Here is a 14,421-nt window from a genome sequence, read left to right as displayed (position 1 = left end):
TTGTATGTCCATTGGGCTAGAGCCCTATCACAGGATACTGAGATAAGTCAGATGCTCCGGGTTCATCTCAAGAAGCTCAAGAGCCTCCAGTCCAACCGGGTTCTGGGATATCTTTTGAGTTGCCAAGACCAACTGCAGATGAGAATTGTGATCAGGAGAAGAAAGAATGCAAGTTCAGGAGAATCCAGTTTGAAAGCAGCAAGTGGGGAAAACGAGAGGGAATCTGAAGTGCAAGTTAGTAGCAGGAGGCAGGAGCAAGTGGAAAAGTCACAAGATGCTGCCTGCATTGGAAAAACAGAGTAGCAAGTAGCTGTGTCTAGGAAATAACATCTGGAAATCCTGCTTCCTGTACAACCTAAAAGCTTTTTCTCTATATGCACTGACCTGCATTGATGACCCCTACAGGATCTAAAGCTGTGGCGTACATTAGGTTCTATTGACAGCCAGAGTATCTGACCCTAGGTGAATGCTTTGGCTTTTAACTTTAAATAAGTCTTAACGATCTCCTTGCATTCAGCCTGCACTTGCATTTAAGTGCATGGATTTGGAAAACTTCACTTAAAACTAAACTTTTACTGATATGTAGTTCACTTACTTAAAAGATAGGTAGGGTGTTTGAGCATCCATGTCCTCTAGGCATGCTAGTTAAAACACAGCATGGATCTTCGAGTGATGATTTCAAAAAAAGTGGCACATACATAGTTCTTCCAGTGTCAAAAAACCCTTCTGTCTTCTGAGCCTCCGAGCTGCTGAGAGAATGAAATATACTGCTTTGTTTTCCCATTTTTATGTTTGGAGTGATTGTTAAGTGAATGTGGGTTAAATAGAAAAATATACCTGCTTTATTAAGAAGGCTTAATTGAAAACACTCTACTGAAGTGACAGGGCAGGCTTTAGTAAGTACAAGTTCAAGTCAGTTTTAAAGCCTGTGTTCTTGAGCAACTTTTTGCAGAATACTGAGTGACTGAACAGAAGTACACAGACACACAAGTGAAGCAGAAAACAGAAGTAGCAAAGCTGGTCACACACTAGACTTTGTTGAGGTGTGTACATGCTTGTGTACACAAAGGTCTGCATCACATCAAAAATTTGGGCTGTAATTTGTTGCCCTTTCTCCAAGGCCAGGACATGACATATACTAACTAATGAGAGCTGTTGAGGTCTGCTCCAGCCAGCACATACACTATGTTTTGGGTGTTGGAGAACATATTAATACAAAGAGAACAGTAACAAGAAAGCCTCTTTAACTCTTTGTCTTATGTCTTTGTAGGTGTGGATGAAGTCACCATCATCAACATCCTGACAAACCGCAGCAATGAACAGAGGCAGGATATTGCTTTCGCCTATCAGAGAAGAACTAAAAAGGTAGCAAAATATGAAGAAATACCAAGTATTGAATATTTTTCTTGCGGATAGTTAGATTTTTCAGGGCTTGTGTGTTTCACAGTTAACTGGGTGTAAACTGGAGATACATATTGTTTGGTTTATTTTTTCACTGAAATTAAAGATGCATCTACTTTGTCCACGCTGTCACAGTTTAGGACTGGCGGGACTTCCAAATTTGTTGAGTATGCACAACTGGGACTGAAATCTGTTGGAGATGGTGGTTTCCTAGCACCTCCAGAAATCATGATGGGTAACATGCCAGCCAGCCAGCCACAGGATTCCCTGGTGAAATACGCTAAACAATAGCAAAGAGCCATTGACATGAAATGCCTCAGTTTGAAGGAAAAGATGAAAGGCAGATGCTTTAGGGGACTGGTTTTGGTTTGGGTTTGGCTTTTTTTTTTTTAAGACAGCTCAGCATAAGGAAAGTATTCTGTTTCTGTTCACAGAGCTAGCTTAAATGAGAAAAGGCTGCAGTCCGTTGTGCTACGAATGGTGCAGATATGGAACAAAGTGATATAAGAGTTGAATTATCACTAGATATTATCCTGTCAGAAATACCTTAGGTACTGATCTATTGATGGAGAGAAGTCTGTAAAATGTGTGCAGAATTCTGCATAATGGGTCTTGCTATCTGGAAAGCAAGAGCTGTTCTTTTGACTTTTGAAGTTTTCAGAATCTTACCATAATTGAAGTATTATGCCCATGAAAAAGAGGAAACTTGTATAGAGTTAGGAATGATGAATGTATCTCTTTCAGGTTTGCCAGACCCCAAATGGTAGTCCTCCAATAGCAGCCCAGAATGCTCATCTGAAACCAAATGTAAATCTAGAGTTAAATTTTGGAAATTCACCAACTTTTATGCATGGCTAATATAGGCACATGCATAAGCATGCACAAGTTGGATGCATACATGTGTGCACACGTCTGCACCCTGGCAGTCACGCCCTGTGGGCACTGGGAGAATTGTGCATATAAGTGGACCATAGTAGTGAAATGTGTCACTTAAAGCTTTGTTAAAAGTTTTGCATGACCACAAAAAAAGCACAGTCAAGAAAATCTGCGACTTTGTTTCTCTTTCACCTTTTTTCCTTGCTGTGACCCAAGAGCAAACTGAATTTATCAAGTGTAACAAGTGCCAAAGAGTAAAACAGTCTGTAGAAACCACGCAGTGAAACAAGTGAATGGCAGGAGATGAGGAAGTGGGATATGAAAAGATGTGTAGGTATGCCTTCTAGGGACAGTATCTCATGATTTTCTTTGGCAATGGGTTGTGCAGATTTCTTTGGCTGTGTGTTGTGTTGTATTAGACTACTTGTTTTGTGTGTTGCAGGATTTCTCAGTAGATCATTATAATTTTAAAAAGTCACAGATCTACCTCTATTTTCATTCCTTTGAGTTGAGCTGTGTCTAATGGAAACTCTTGGTAATCTTGAGGAATGGTGTTTGATCCATGCAATCTTTCCCCATCACCAGTATTAATGGAGCTACCAATGAATACTGGGGGTTCTGCATGTGTGTCTTCATATGTGTCTGTCAGTCATAACTGCCACCAATAATCTCTAACTTTGAAATGAACTGATAATATCCAGATGTTCATTTGGAACACTTACTAAAACCTTTTCTCTTTGCTATTTATAAATTAATGATATCTGTCAGTTATCTGCCTCCCACTTCTCTCTTAGAGCACTCCTAGCCATGGCAAAGAATGGTGGAGGGGAGACCCTGCTTTTCTGGCAGGGGGAGAAGACCTCATTTCTCCAGAAGCCTGCTAATATGAGGGCAGGTGCTTGGTGCAGTTTGAAGTGTTTTGTTGGAGTTATTTTGGTAAATCCTGCTGTATTGATTTATATTTCCTTCAGCCTTCACACCAAAGTGCAAAGATCACAAACGCTTCACTCAGCTAATTGGAATTCATGTTGTCTTAAAATTTATTATAGAGATATGCAGTATCTTTGCTGTTTCAGCTGATGTCTGAAGAACCTGTTTTTCACACAAATAAATGATGGAACATTGTATCCAAAACTGAGTTATTGTACTAAAATGTTCCTTAAACTAAAGCAGTTAACTGCCTAAAACCCCCATTCACTATGTTCGTCAATCCATGCAGTAAGTGCATACAGTATTAGCATATATTAGTGCCCTGGGTTAAATGGGACTCTGGAAACGAACTAAGTGTCTTGGCACTTTACCTCTCTGCTACAAACTTCTCTGCAATTTTACTGAGGTCACTTTATCTACCCCCTTTTCCCCTGTCCCTCAAGCTCACAAATTGTTAGTGTAGAAAGCAGCAACTGAAATGCAGCGATTCTCTTCTGAATGCTACAGACTTAACTTCAGCTTAGGGAATACGTTGATCTGCGTGAACACTGGGCTTGATCCCAGGGATTTCAACTTTGTAACTACACTACAAGGAAGCTCATAATTAGCATTGTTCACGTTGCATCTGAAACCCGTAAAAGAGGACATGCCTCTGACTTTATTTGCTACAGATTTGCATGCATCCTGTGAATGGAACATACCTAACAGTTTCTTTCTCTAGGATTGATTGACAATTATCAATAGAGACTTTGGTACACTCTCCTGATAGTTTCCTTGAAGACAGGGATGATTTTTCTGTGCTCAGGGATGATTTTTTTCTCTTCCACTAGCTGTTTGGGAACTGGGCCTGTACAGTGGAATAACTGTGCAGTCAATTTTCCAGTGTCTCAGCTAGTAAAGGGCTGGGATAATAGGAAAAACACAAATAATACAGTGCTACTGGGAAAACTGTGGGAGTATGATGTAGAAGCACTGACCGCAGGGAGTCAAACTCAGATCCATCTGTGCTTATTAGCTCCAATAAAGTGTCAGTGCTTCAGGACTGGAGTGGAGCTGTTCAGATGCGTCTGCACTATGCTTCCCAGCACTTTGTCAGCCACCAGTGGATTTCTTATTTTCAAAGGATGAGAAAAAATTCCTTTGCCCTAATTTCTTTCTTAGGCTTTCGCAAAAGAAGAGCGCTTTATGTTCTGTTTCCTTGTCAATTGTGTAAGAAACACTTGCAGGCTTGGAGGCTTAAAGCACAACAGGCTAAATTCTCTGGAGACCAGAAGTGAGCTTTAATTTTTCCTATTCCATCATCCCTCTTTTTTTACAGGAACTTTCTGCAGCACTCAAGTCTGCTTTATCGGGTCATTTGGAGGCAGTGATCTTGGGCTTGCTGAAGACACCAGCACAGTATGATGCCTCTGAATTGAAAGCTGCCATGAAGGTAAACAAGCTTTGAAATTTAAGTATGTTAGTCTGATGTTGCTGTCTCAAGAATGAGTATGGACTTCATATCCAAAGCCACAGTTTTCAAATGTGTCCACTGATGATTATATTTTTTTTTAGTACTACAATTTAAGTATCCAGCTGCTAGGCATCCAAAATGAGAGAAATTCTGGAACCATGTGATTTTTCAACTGTTAATTAAATCTTCTCTTTAAGGAAAAAAAATTTTCATCAGGTCAGGAATAACTGATAGGCTACTCTGGCTGGTTGCTGCTTTGCTGACTGCTCTTAAAAACAATATACAGGTTCATAGTGCAAGAAAACATTAAGAGAGCAGCTGTTAGGTGGAGCCATTAAATCCTTTGCTAGCATTTATAGGCTCAAACAGTAGTTTCCAGTTACTGGGTCATATCACTGATCTCGAAAGAGCATCTTGTACCAGACCTGCCTCCGTGTAGAACACGAGGAGCAGGAGGAGGAAGATGGGGTGTCAAAAGCAGTCTTTGGAGACACAGCGCAGCATTGAGTCACTGTGTTCAGTCCCCTACAATCACAGGCAAGGATGGAACAGATTGCTGGTTTAGAAATAACCACTCTGCAGGCCGCTGAAACAAGACTGAGAGGTGCTCATGCCACCTTTCTAAGCAAACTAAGGTTTGGGAATTTGTATTTATAATCATTGCTTAAATTCTGAATGTTCTTGATCTTTTGGGTTGTTGGGGTTTTTTTAATAATTAAAAAAACAAGTGTTAAAATATGTCTGTTGAAATTCAGAACAAAACAAACAAACAAAAAATTAATTAATTTCTCCAGACTATGAAAAAGGAGTTAAAAAACAAACAAGTGAACAAAACCACCCCTTCCATTCCCCTCACCCCCCCCCAAAAAGACCTCAAATCCCCAAACCCAAAAAAACCCAACAGTATGGAGGTGGTAACTCTTCAATTATCGGCCAAATCCCTTCTTTGACTAATCAGATGCTGCCCTCTTCTGGTTTAAGTAGAGGCTATCCATAATTTACTGTGAACCAGATTACTTTGATTTGGATTTTTTTGTTGGATTTGGTTTGTTTTGGTTTTTTTTTTTTTTTTTTTTTAAAATGTCTTACATCTTATGTATTTAGGATGACCATATACTTATAATAGCATTTATGCTGTATTGACAGCCCAAAGACCAAGCCATTACCTCAGAGTAGCCACAAATGTAGAATATTCTATTCTTTTCATAGGTCAGCTATTCCCAACTCCCAAGCACCTAGACTAATGTTCTGAATTTGCCAGAGCTTAAGTTTGACTTGATACATAGAGTGTAGTAAGCTATGACATGAGAATCAAAGCTGGGTAAAGCGAAGTTATCATTGAGGAGTTAATTATTTTTCTGGTACACATTCTTATGAAATACTTAAAAAATATTTAGAAAATCTTAAATTTTTTTAGGCTTCATTTCTTCCCCAGATACCTGTTAGAATCATTCTGTGGAAAGCTTTCCTAATTCTCTTAGCTGTGAGCTGTTTTTATAAAATTGCTTGGTTTTAGTCCTCTTTCTTTTTTTCCTTCAGTAGAGATGCTTTTTCCAAGAGGGTAGTTCTCTACATAATTACCTCCATTTTCCACATGTGAAAGACTGCAGCATGAGAAGTTTTCCCGAGATGTTACCCAGCAGACTCCTCTTGGAGTCCTGTGGAAACCATGCCCATTTTTGCCACATACAAAATGACATTCTGTTACAGATGGGCTTAACAAACAGCATCCTAACAGGAGGCATAAGAGGGTTTTTTCTGTCTGCTGGTGATGCTGGAAGATGAGGGTAATGAGATTAGCATGAACATACTTCATTGGTAGGTAAGAAACAAAACAGAATGAAAAAATCACCAGTGGAGTCTATTTCTTAAAAAGTTTCTTTTCAAATTATGGAGGCATCTGGCTGCCAGATGGCTTTACCAACTAGTAACACAGACATCCTTAGTACTCACTGGAGAGAGAGGCATCCTCAGCTCATCCAAGTTAGTCTTCTGAGCATGCCCTTCAATTTCTTGTCTTTCTCCAGGAGCAAGAATATTGCAGTGTTGTTAGCAATTTTTAGTATTTTCTTTTTAATTTGGCTGTTTATCTATACAAAATAATTGAACAAGGCTTAGAGCACATTGATCAAGCCACATTATTTTCGAGTATCTGAGTTACTCTAAGGTTTAACTAATAGCTGATACATTTTGATGTAGTTTGCAATTTTGTTATAGTGCTATTACTTTTTAAGCAGTAGTAATGCAGCTTAGTTCAAAGTATTGATTATTCATTGACCTTGATCACAAAAGTGGCTTTGAAATATTATATGAGACCTCTCAATTCATTCAGCTTGTTAAAAATATAAAATCTGAATATTTAGTTTATCGTACTACATACATTTTTATTTCTTAATATTAACATAGCTGATAGTAATATTGCTTCATGTGTATTTGTGCATTGTGAAGTACCTGGAAAATATGGACAATTCAAGAGGGGCTATTCATTAGCTGGAAATTGAGAACATGCTTAAATCTTTGCTGACTTGGAGACAAGGCCAAAGCTAATGACGGTGTCATACTTGGCTTTGCATTTACAGTGGAGGAGTTGTATGGAGGGAGGTGGGGAAGAAAAGCAGGGAAGAACAAGTTGATTGTCGCCCATTTGCATGCGAAGAATCGGGTTTTCTTCTTGTGCTCTCAATGGACAGAAAACAGTCACACATGGGCCAGGATAAGTTGATCTCATCCAGTTATGCTGGTGGGGAGGCCACTGAGTGTTACAGACACAGCAAATTGCACATTGCCCGGAGATATTATCTACAGGATTCAAAGCTATTGGAGAAGTATTTGGCATGTTCTGTCTGGGTTTTCTCAGACGCAGTTAGCAAAAAATATCCCTGAATGATTGTGAAACTGATAGAGTGGGAGAAAGGAAATGCCTGTAAAATATTCTTAAACCATTCAAGCATGCATGTTCATTTCTGGTGCCTAACTGAATCGTGTATGTGTTGCAGGGTCTGGGAACTGATGAAGATACGCTCATTGAAATCATCTGCTCACGAACAAATCAGGAGCTTAGTGAAATTAACAGAGTCTACAGGGAAAGTAAGTTTACTTCGAAAGTTTCAACTTAGTATGTTTTTACATTAAGTTACTTGGAAAAGTTCCCCTCAGTCTGAATTTGATTATTAGAGTCACTTACACAACATCTGCTTTGATTCTCTGGCAGTTGGACCTAAGATACTATTTTGTACTGGTGTCCTGAATAATTTGTGTGTGTTTATGTAATTTCATCTTGTTGCTTGTCAGCAAACAAATTGGAGAACATTTACTACTCATGTAAGTTGTGTCTTAAGTAGTAAGTAGGTGAATCTGACATGTACTGAAGCATGCTTGTAAGTTTGTTTGGTAGACCTGCCAGAAAAGACATGTTATCTGATGGAAGCTATAATTCTTAGATGATTATAAGTAGATATTGGCCATTCTGGTTGGGATTATCGCAATTCAGTAGTGCAGCTGTCCAGCGCCTGTTTGTTTCCCTGAGCTTCAGAGTTGAACTTTGCCACAAATAGACTGAAATGTAGAAAATTGCTGAATGCTTAATAGTTGTCAAGCAATTCTAGTAAGGTGCTAGCTAAGTCAAAAAGGACAAGCAAAACCAATGTAGTCTTCATGGCCGGTAAGGAAAAAAAATACTATGTATCAGCAAAGAGGTTGTTGCTGAAAAGAAGAGAATGTGATTTTGTAGCAATATAGAGTGTGACCACTTGGAAAGCAATTAAAATGTTTAGACACCAGACCAGAATCACACACAGCATTCCTTTGATTTATCACAACAGCTTTTGTCTTTTGCATTAAACTTGCAATTGCAGTTGTCCAGTTATAAATCCATGAGTGGAGAAGGCCTAAATGCTATGTTTATCAAACAAGCAAACATTCATTGGTAGCTAAGAATGATTTAAGAGGATATTGAGCTTAAACCAATATTCCCTTTCATTTAATAGTCTCAGGCTTTCCTGTTAACTTTCCATGACAGACTTTGATTGCATGGTAACTCTCATGACTAGCTGGTAGCAATGTTGTTTTTGTTGTATGCAAGCATGCATTTGCTTTCTTTGTCTTCCACATGTGACTTAGATTGTAGCTGTTTGTTTATGTGCATAAAACACAGTAATTTGCAGCTGTTCTTCTTGTAAAGGAGTATTTGTAGGACACTGTTTACTTGAAGAGAATTTTTTGTTTTCTAGTGTACAAGACAGAACTGGAAAAGGACATTATATCAGACACATCTGGTGACTTCCGCAAGCTAATGGTTGCCCTGGCCAAGGTAGGTCTGTTCATATTTTTCCACTTTTTCCTAATGTGCCTGCCCTTTGGTACCTGACTGATGGCTGCCAGTAAACCAATTGGATTTCTGATTCATTTTTAAATTTCCTTGTATTTTCACTATCTTTCGGGGGAAAAAAATACTCGAATGTCAAATGTGCATATAGCAAACTGCTTACTAAACCTCTTCTAAATACTGCTATCCTTGTTTGAAGGGCAAAAGGTGTGAAGATACCTCTGTGATTGATTATGAGCTGATTGACCAAGATGCTAGGGTAAGTGCTGGTAATGACCATTAAATGTCTTAAGTTGATCAAGGTTTTGGGGATATTGAAAGTACAAATACTGAGAAGTGAGAAGCACTTACGAAAGTAGGTGTGTATATTTCAGGTTGTCTTGCAGTCATGTTTGCATGCTGTCAAGGTATCTGCCACTTGCAGTCCTGATGCCTTCAGTTATCAGTTTTCACAGGCTACTTACCCTCTAGTACCTATACAGAAGCTCTCTGGTATTTCCCTTGGGTATACTGAGAAAGAGAGGCTTTAACAAAAGGAAACACATACCTTGCGAAGACTGGTTGCAACCAAGTAATTATGTAAGATTGAGAGAAGTATCATTGAACTTAGTGGCTGCTAATGCTTGTTTATTACATCTGTATCTGTCTTATTACATCTTTATCTGTCAAGAGCAGTTCTGCTGAGGTAAACAGAGCTAAATACAGAGTAAAACCTGTAGATAGAGGTAAATACAAAGTAATTACTCTTAGTTTCAGATTAGATCCGTAGATCTTGTCCCGGTGGTCTGCCCAACCATATGTCCTTTTGTGTTTCTCCCACTGAGACAGTTCCAATAGTGCTTGTTTTCCAGTAAGGAAATTGTATATATTTGTGATGGTTTCTTGTGTAACTCCTGATTTTCATGATTTTGCTTTTCATTCTAACCCCAGGAGCTCTATGATGCTGGTGTGAAGAGAAAGGGAACTGATGTCCCCAAGTGGATCAACATTATGACTGAAAGAAGTGTCCCCCACCTGCAGAAAGGTACTATTCAAGCAACAGGGGTTTTTTTTCCTATAAGAGAAAATTCTACCAAAGTGGTAATTATTTTGTCACAGATATGATTGAAATGAGTGTGAAAAGCACTCATGAAACATAGGGAGATCTTGTAAATCTTAATTCGTGTCCAAGCTGTTAATTTTTTTCAAAAAACATAGTTATTTCTGTGGATGTGTTAATCTCACATTTTGAATGTGTGTAAAGCTCTTTTTTACACAGGTGTAACAATGCTCAATTATATGTCGCATACACTGAGAACAAGAATGTTACAAATGTAGAAAACATGGCTAGAGGAGACCTTGAGAAGTCCTTCAGCTTTTCCCTCTGTCCTAGGGTAGCTTAGCTATATCACATGTTTAAATCTGACAGTGAAGACTCAAAAGCAGCCTTGATATTGCTGTAAGAAGCACATGGGAAAGCCATTTGAAGACTCTTCAGGGCCCAAATCACTGTTGTTTCGAAAACTACTCGTACAGGATTAAGATGGTATTTTACCAGATTATGGAGGTGTTCAAGGAAAACAAAAAGGCCATAGCATGGGAAGTTTACTAGCAGCTGACAAACTTAGGCTGTACTTAAGATAAATTTCTCAGAAGGACTTGGACAGATATTTGTTTAATCATGTGTATCTGCATTACTGTGTGTGTGTGATTTGGGTAGTTACTTTTACCAGTTCTTGGTCTGGTTTTGATTCACCTGTTTTCTTTCTTGCGATAGTGTTTGAGAGGTACAAGAGCTACAGCCCATATGATATGTTGGAGAGCATCAAGAAGGAAGTTAAAGGAGATTTGGAGAATGCCTTCCTTAATCTTGGTGAGTTACCCTGAAGTAAAGACTATCTTTAGATAGGATCTTTTCAATGCTCTTGCAGTGTGTCATGATAACGGTAGGGCCCAGCTTCCTCTGTGTTGCTGGACGAGAAATACACTGGACGTGCTGGCATTATTGGATCCACTAGTGTATTTTAGGATATTGCAGGTATTGAGAAGTAGTATGTATTTGTCCTCTGCAAAACATAAACCTTGCTTTCTAGATGAAAATAAAAATGCCTGTGTTTTGTGATCTGTTGTTAGTTCCACTGTTGTTTGATACAGAGGCTTAGTGTTTGTTTCCCCAAACAAATAAAAAGTTTCAAACTGTAGCTGAACACATTAAGTATTCAATATAGACGTAGGCTGGAGAGAGAACAGTGTGTGTGTGTGAGAGAGAAGCTGGGCAGTGGAGGATGCTAGAGGCTAATAAAAGAGCTGATTTGGCACTGAATTCTCTGAAATGGGGAGGCAGGGTGTAAGGCTGGTACTGTGGCATAAGATTAAGATGATAAGGATTTCACCAAGTTTAAGAGGAAATTTTTTAAGAGGAAAATCCATTTCAGACTACGGATGAACTGAGACCTCTGGAATGCAAATGGAGAATAAACAGAGCTCAGCCTTGAAAGGGAGACTTCTCATGGATTAGCATACAATGCGTGTTTTCAGAAAAGCTTTTGCTTATAGATGTGGAAGGATGAATTGTGTGTGGGGAGGAGGGCTAGCATTCTGAAATTATACTAGCGACAGAGGGAAATGCTTTCTCAGATTGTAAGCATTTGTGGTTCAATCACAGGCTTAGCCAAACAACTTCTAAGTAACAGCTCGGGTAAAAATAATTCCTCTATGTCCCCTTTTGGAGAAACTTTCTCTGAAAACCTTATTTTGACTACTTATCAAGGTTTTGAAAATGACTCCCAAGATTCTGTGTTCTGCCATGTATAGGCAGGATGTTTAACTGTCCTTATCTGTCTCTTCAGTCCAGTGCATTCAGAACAAGCAGCTGTATTTTGCGGACAGACTGTATGATTCCATGAAGGTGAGGAAGAGTGCTCTTTCTTTCTACTCATTTTTTTTTTTTCTTGCCATTGTTTCATCAAATTCTGATTCCTTAGGCACTTTTATTCGTATGATGTGTGACTGGCATGTGAATAAATTAACAATGACTTAGTATTGTTCAAAAGCACTCTTTAACAGTTATGAGCCTAGACCGTTTATTCAGATGCATCTGGTATAGGGAAATACAGGGAAGGGTCTCATAATAATGATCTGTATTAGATCAGTTGATTATAATTAACAAAGTTAGACACATATTTTGCAGGTAACGAAGAGCTGATAGCAGAAAAAGCTGTTTATTGAAGTGTCAAAATAAGATACTAAATTTGCTTCAAAACATTTTCTCAAGAAAAGGGATGAGAGAAACACCTGGTGACAGGCATTAGGCAATACCAGGAAGACTTCCTGGTGAAGCAGAACTGCTGCTTACAGTCTAAGTAGCTAGATTTGTGACTGGAAGTTGGTCAAACACTGCTGATGAGAAAGGTGTGTTCATGCTGAAATTCCTGGATCATAATAATGACCTTAGTTAGAAGATTTAATTCATTGTATCTTTTATTGCTACATTTCAGTTGCCTGTAGTTTGCCATCTCACTGATAGGTACAGTGGCCTTTTATACATTTCAGCTATTGGAGTTATAAATGTGTATCTGCTTGTAGGGCAAGGGAACCCGCGACAAGGTTCTGATCAGGATTATGGTCTCCCGCTGCGAGGTTGACATGCTGAAAATTAAGAGTGAATTCAAGAGGAAATACGGAAAATCTCTCTATTATTTCATCCAGGTAAGTTTTTCAGCTTTCTTTTTATATCAATTGTATGGACCTTTGTAGCAGTCTTCATTGGATTATGTGTATCATTAGGATTCATGGGAGGTGTTTTAGAGGCTGCAGTGAAAACAGTATGTTACTGTCCATGCACTATTGAAAAATCCACCTTTAACATTACAGTCTACATCTGGTACAACTGCTGGCAGCCATTTGACGGTATATGCAGGCTTTGTGCAATCAGCTGATGTATTATAAAGGAAAATTCTGTTCACCTGTTCCTATTCTCAGACCAGAAGAAACAACAGGATTGCTGAATGAAAATAGAGCATCTAAATTGCTGCTCCCTTTAATTTCAGTGCCCAGGGAGTAGGCTTTTTAGCTACAGTGGTTTTTGTCCTTTCCTGTAATTGGGCAGAAGCTATAGGTGCTAGGTTTTATTTAACTGGGGGCATAGGTAAAGAGCTTGTGCATCTGTTAAAAAACTAGTCTTCTACCCACCCTCACAACAGCGTATGGTACCTTATTCCTTGTGTAGATGAGTCAAAATCTTAAGCCAGTCTTTTCCTGAAGACGGCAATTTTAGATTATAAGCAAATTTTCAAAATAGTGAACTTGATGCATGATTTTGCAGTGATCAGTGAGAAGGAACAGAATAGAGTCCTTCAGCTTTCCTTTTTTGTGTTAATCTTTTTCATACCAAAATTTCCCTTCTTGGCCTTGCATTTGTATTGCAAGAATGATAAATAATTTCAGTTCACACATAAGTAAAACTCAGCCTAGATAGTCTCTTCCAGGCTGACAAGGCTTCAACTGTGAAACGTAGTCTGTCCCACAGGTTTAGAATACAATGCATATACTTTCATATTTTGTGACTGTTTCCTCATATGTCTATTGTGTTTTCTTCCCTTGCTTTACAGCAAGACACAAAAGGGGATTACCAGAGGGCACTGCTGAACCTGTGTGGTGGAGAGGACTGAAAACTGAGATGGAAGAAACCCAAATCCAGAGACATGCCTTTTTTGCTCATCATTTTACTGTAATCCTAGAAAAAATTGACTTGCCTAGCTAACCTTGACTTGCCTTTGTATCTGCAAGACCACTGATGTAGTATGCTTTCTGGTGCTGCGTGCACTTCTCTCGGCAGCGGTGCTCTGCTTGGCCCTGCCAAAGGTCCTAACAGCGTATAGACAGCGAAACTAACCTTCCAAAGATAAACCAGGTTACGAGTGCTTGTGAAAGACTGTGCCTCTCTGTGCGATGTTTCTAAGAAAAACATAAATAAAACTGAAGTTTTACATTCAGAAGACGGGTCTCTTTCAGACCTTTAATTTGAAAACTGTGTGAGCAATTGACACGTATTTAGCCTTTGCCATCCATTTTGTGTTGGTTTTTGCCTCCCAGGGTTCACTACTTGTGGCTGAAACCTTATCTTCTTCCTCCCTCGAAGCCCTCCCCCTGTTTAATGATTCAATTTCTCAGCAGAAGCAAAACCATTCTCTTGATTTCCACCCCCCTGCCCCAAATAAGTGACACTAAAACCTGAGGCCCACCTTTCTCTGCCTGTGTGTGAGGGGCAAACACTTTTGAAACCCTCTTAAACATTTAAAAGTTCTCTGTGCCTGTGTGCGAGGGGTGAATAGTTTTGAATCCCTCGTAAACGTTCAAAACGGCCTGTCAGTAACGGCAGGGATTCCTTCAGAAGCGCCGGCGCTGCGTAGGTGTGTCAGGCCGGGCGGCGAAGCAAGGACGAACAAAGTGGGCGCTG

At 39.2% G+C, this 14,421-nt stretch overlaps 1 protein-coding gene across 1 annotated transcript in view; it reads left to right on the top strand.

Moving 5' to 3' along the window:
- Window positions 1-13,907, top strand: part of ANXA2 (annexin A2) — a 29,549-nt gene extending 15,642 nt beyond the window's left edge. Inside the window, exons 4-13 of the mRNA XM_075713511.1 lie at window positions 1,271-1,365; window positions 4,526-4,639; window positions 7,657-7,747; window positions 8,890-8,969; window positions 9,184-9,243; window positions 9,915-10,008; window positions 10,741-10,836; window positions 11,813-11,871; window positions 12,549-12,671; window positions 13,574-13,907. Of these exons, the coding sequence (XP_075569626.1) occupies window positions 1,271-1,365; window positions 4,526-4,639; window positions 7,657-7,747; window positions 8,890-8,969; window positions 9,184-9,243; window positions 9,915-10,008; window positions 10,741-10,836; window positions 11,813-11,871; window positions 12,549-12,671; window positions 13,574-13,633 (872 nt within the window). The 3' untranslated portion in view covers window positions 13,634-13,907. The remainder of the gene's footprint in view (window positions 1-1,270; window positions 1,366-4,525; window positions 4,640-7,656; window positions 7,748-8,889; window positions 8,970-9,183; window positions 9,244-9,914; window positions 10,009-10,740; window positions 10,837-11,812; window positions 11,872-12,548; window positions 12,672-13,573) is intronic.
- The last annotated feature ends 514 nt before the right edge of the window (window positions 13,908-14,421 follow it).

The sequence above is a fragment of the Pelecanus crispus genome, chromosome 7 (assembly GCF_030463565.1).
Source record: "Pelecanus crispus isolate bPelCri1 chromosome 7, bPelCri1.pri, whole genome shotgun sequence".
Taxonomy (NCBI): Eukaryota; Metazoa; Chordata; class Aves; order Pelecaniformes; family Pelecanidae; genus Pelecanus; species Pelecanus crispus.
This window is presented reverse-complemented; position numbering and strand designations above follow the sequence as displayed.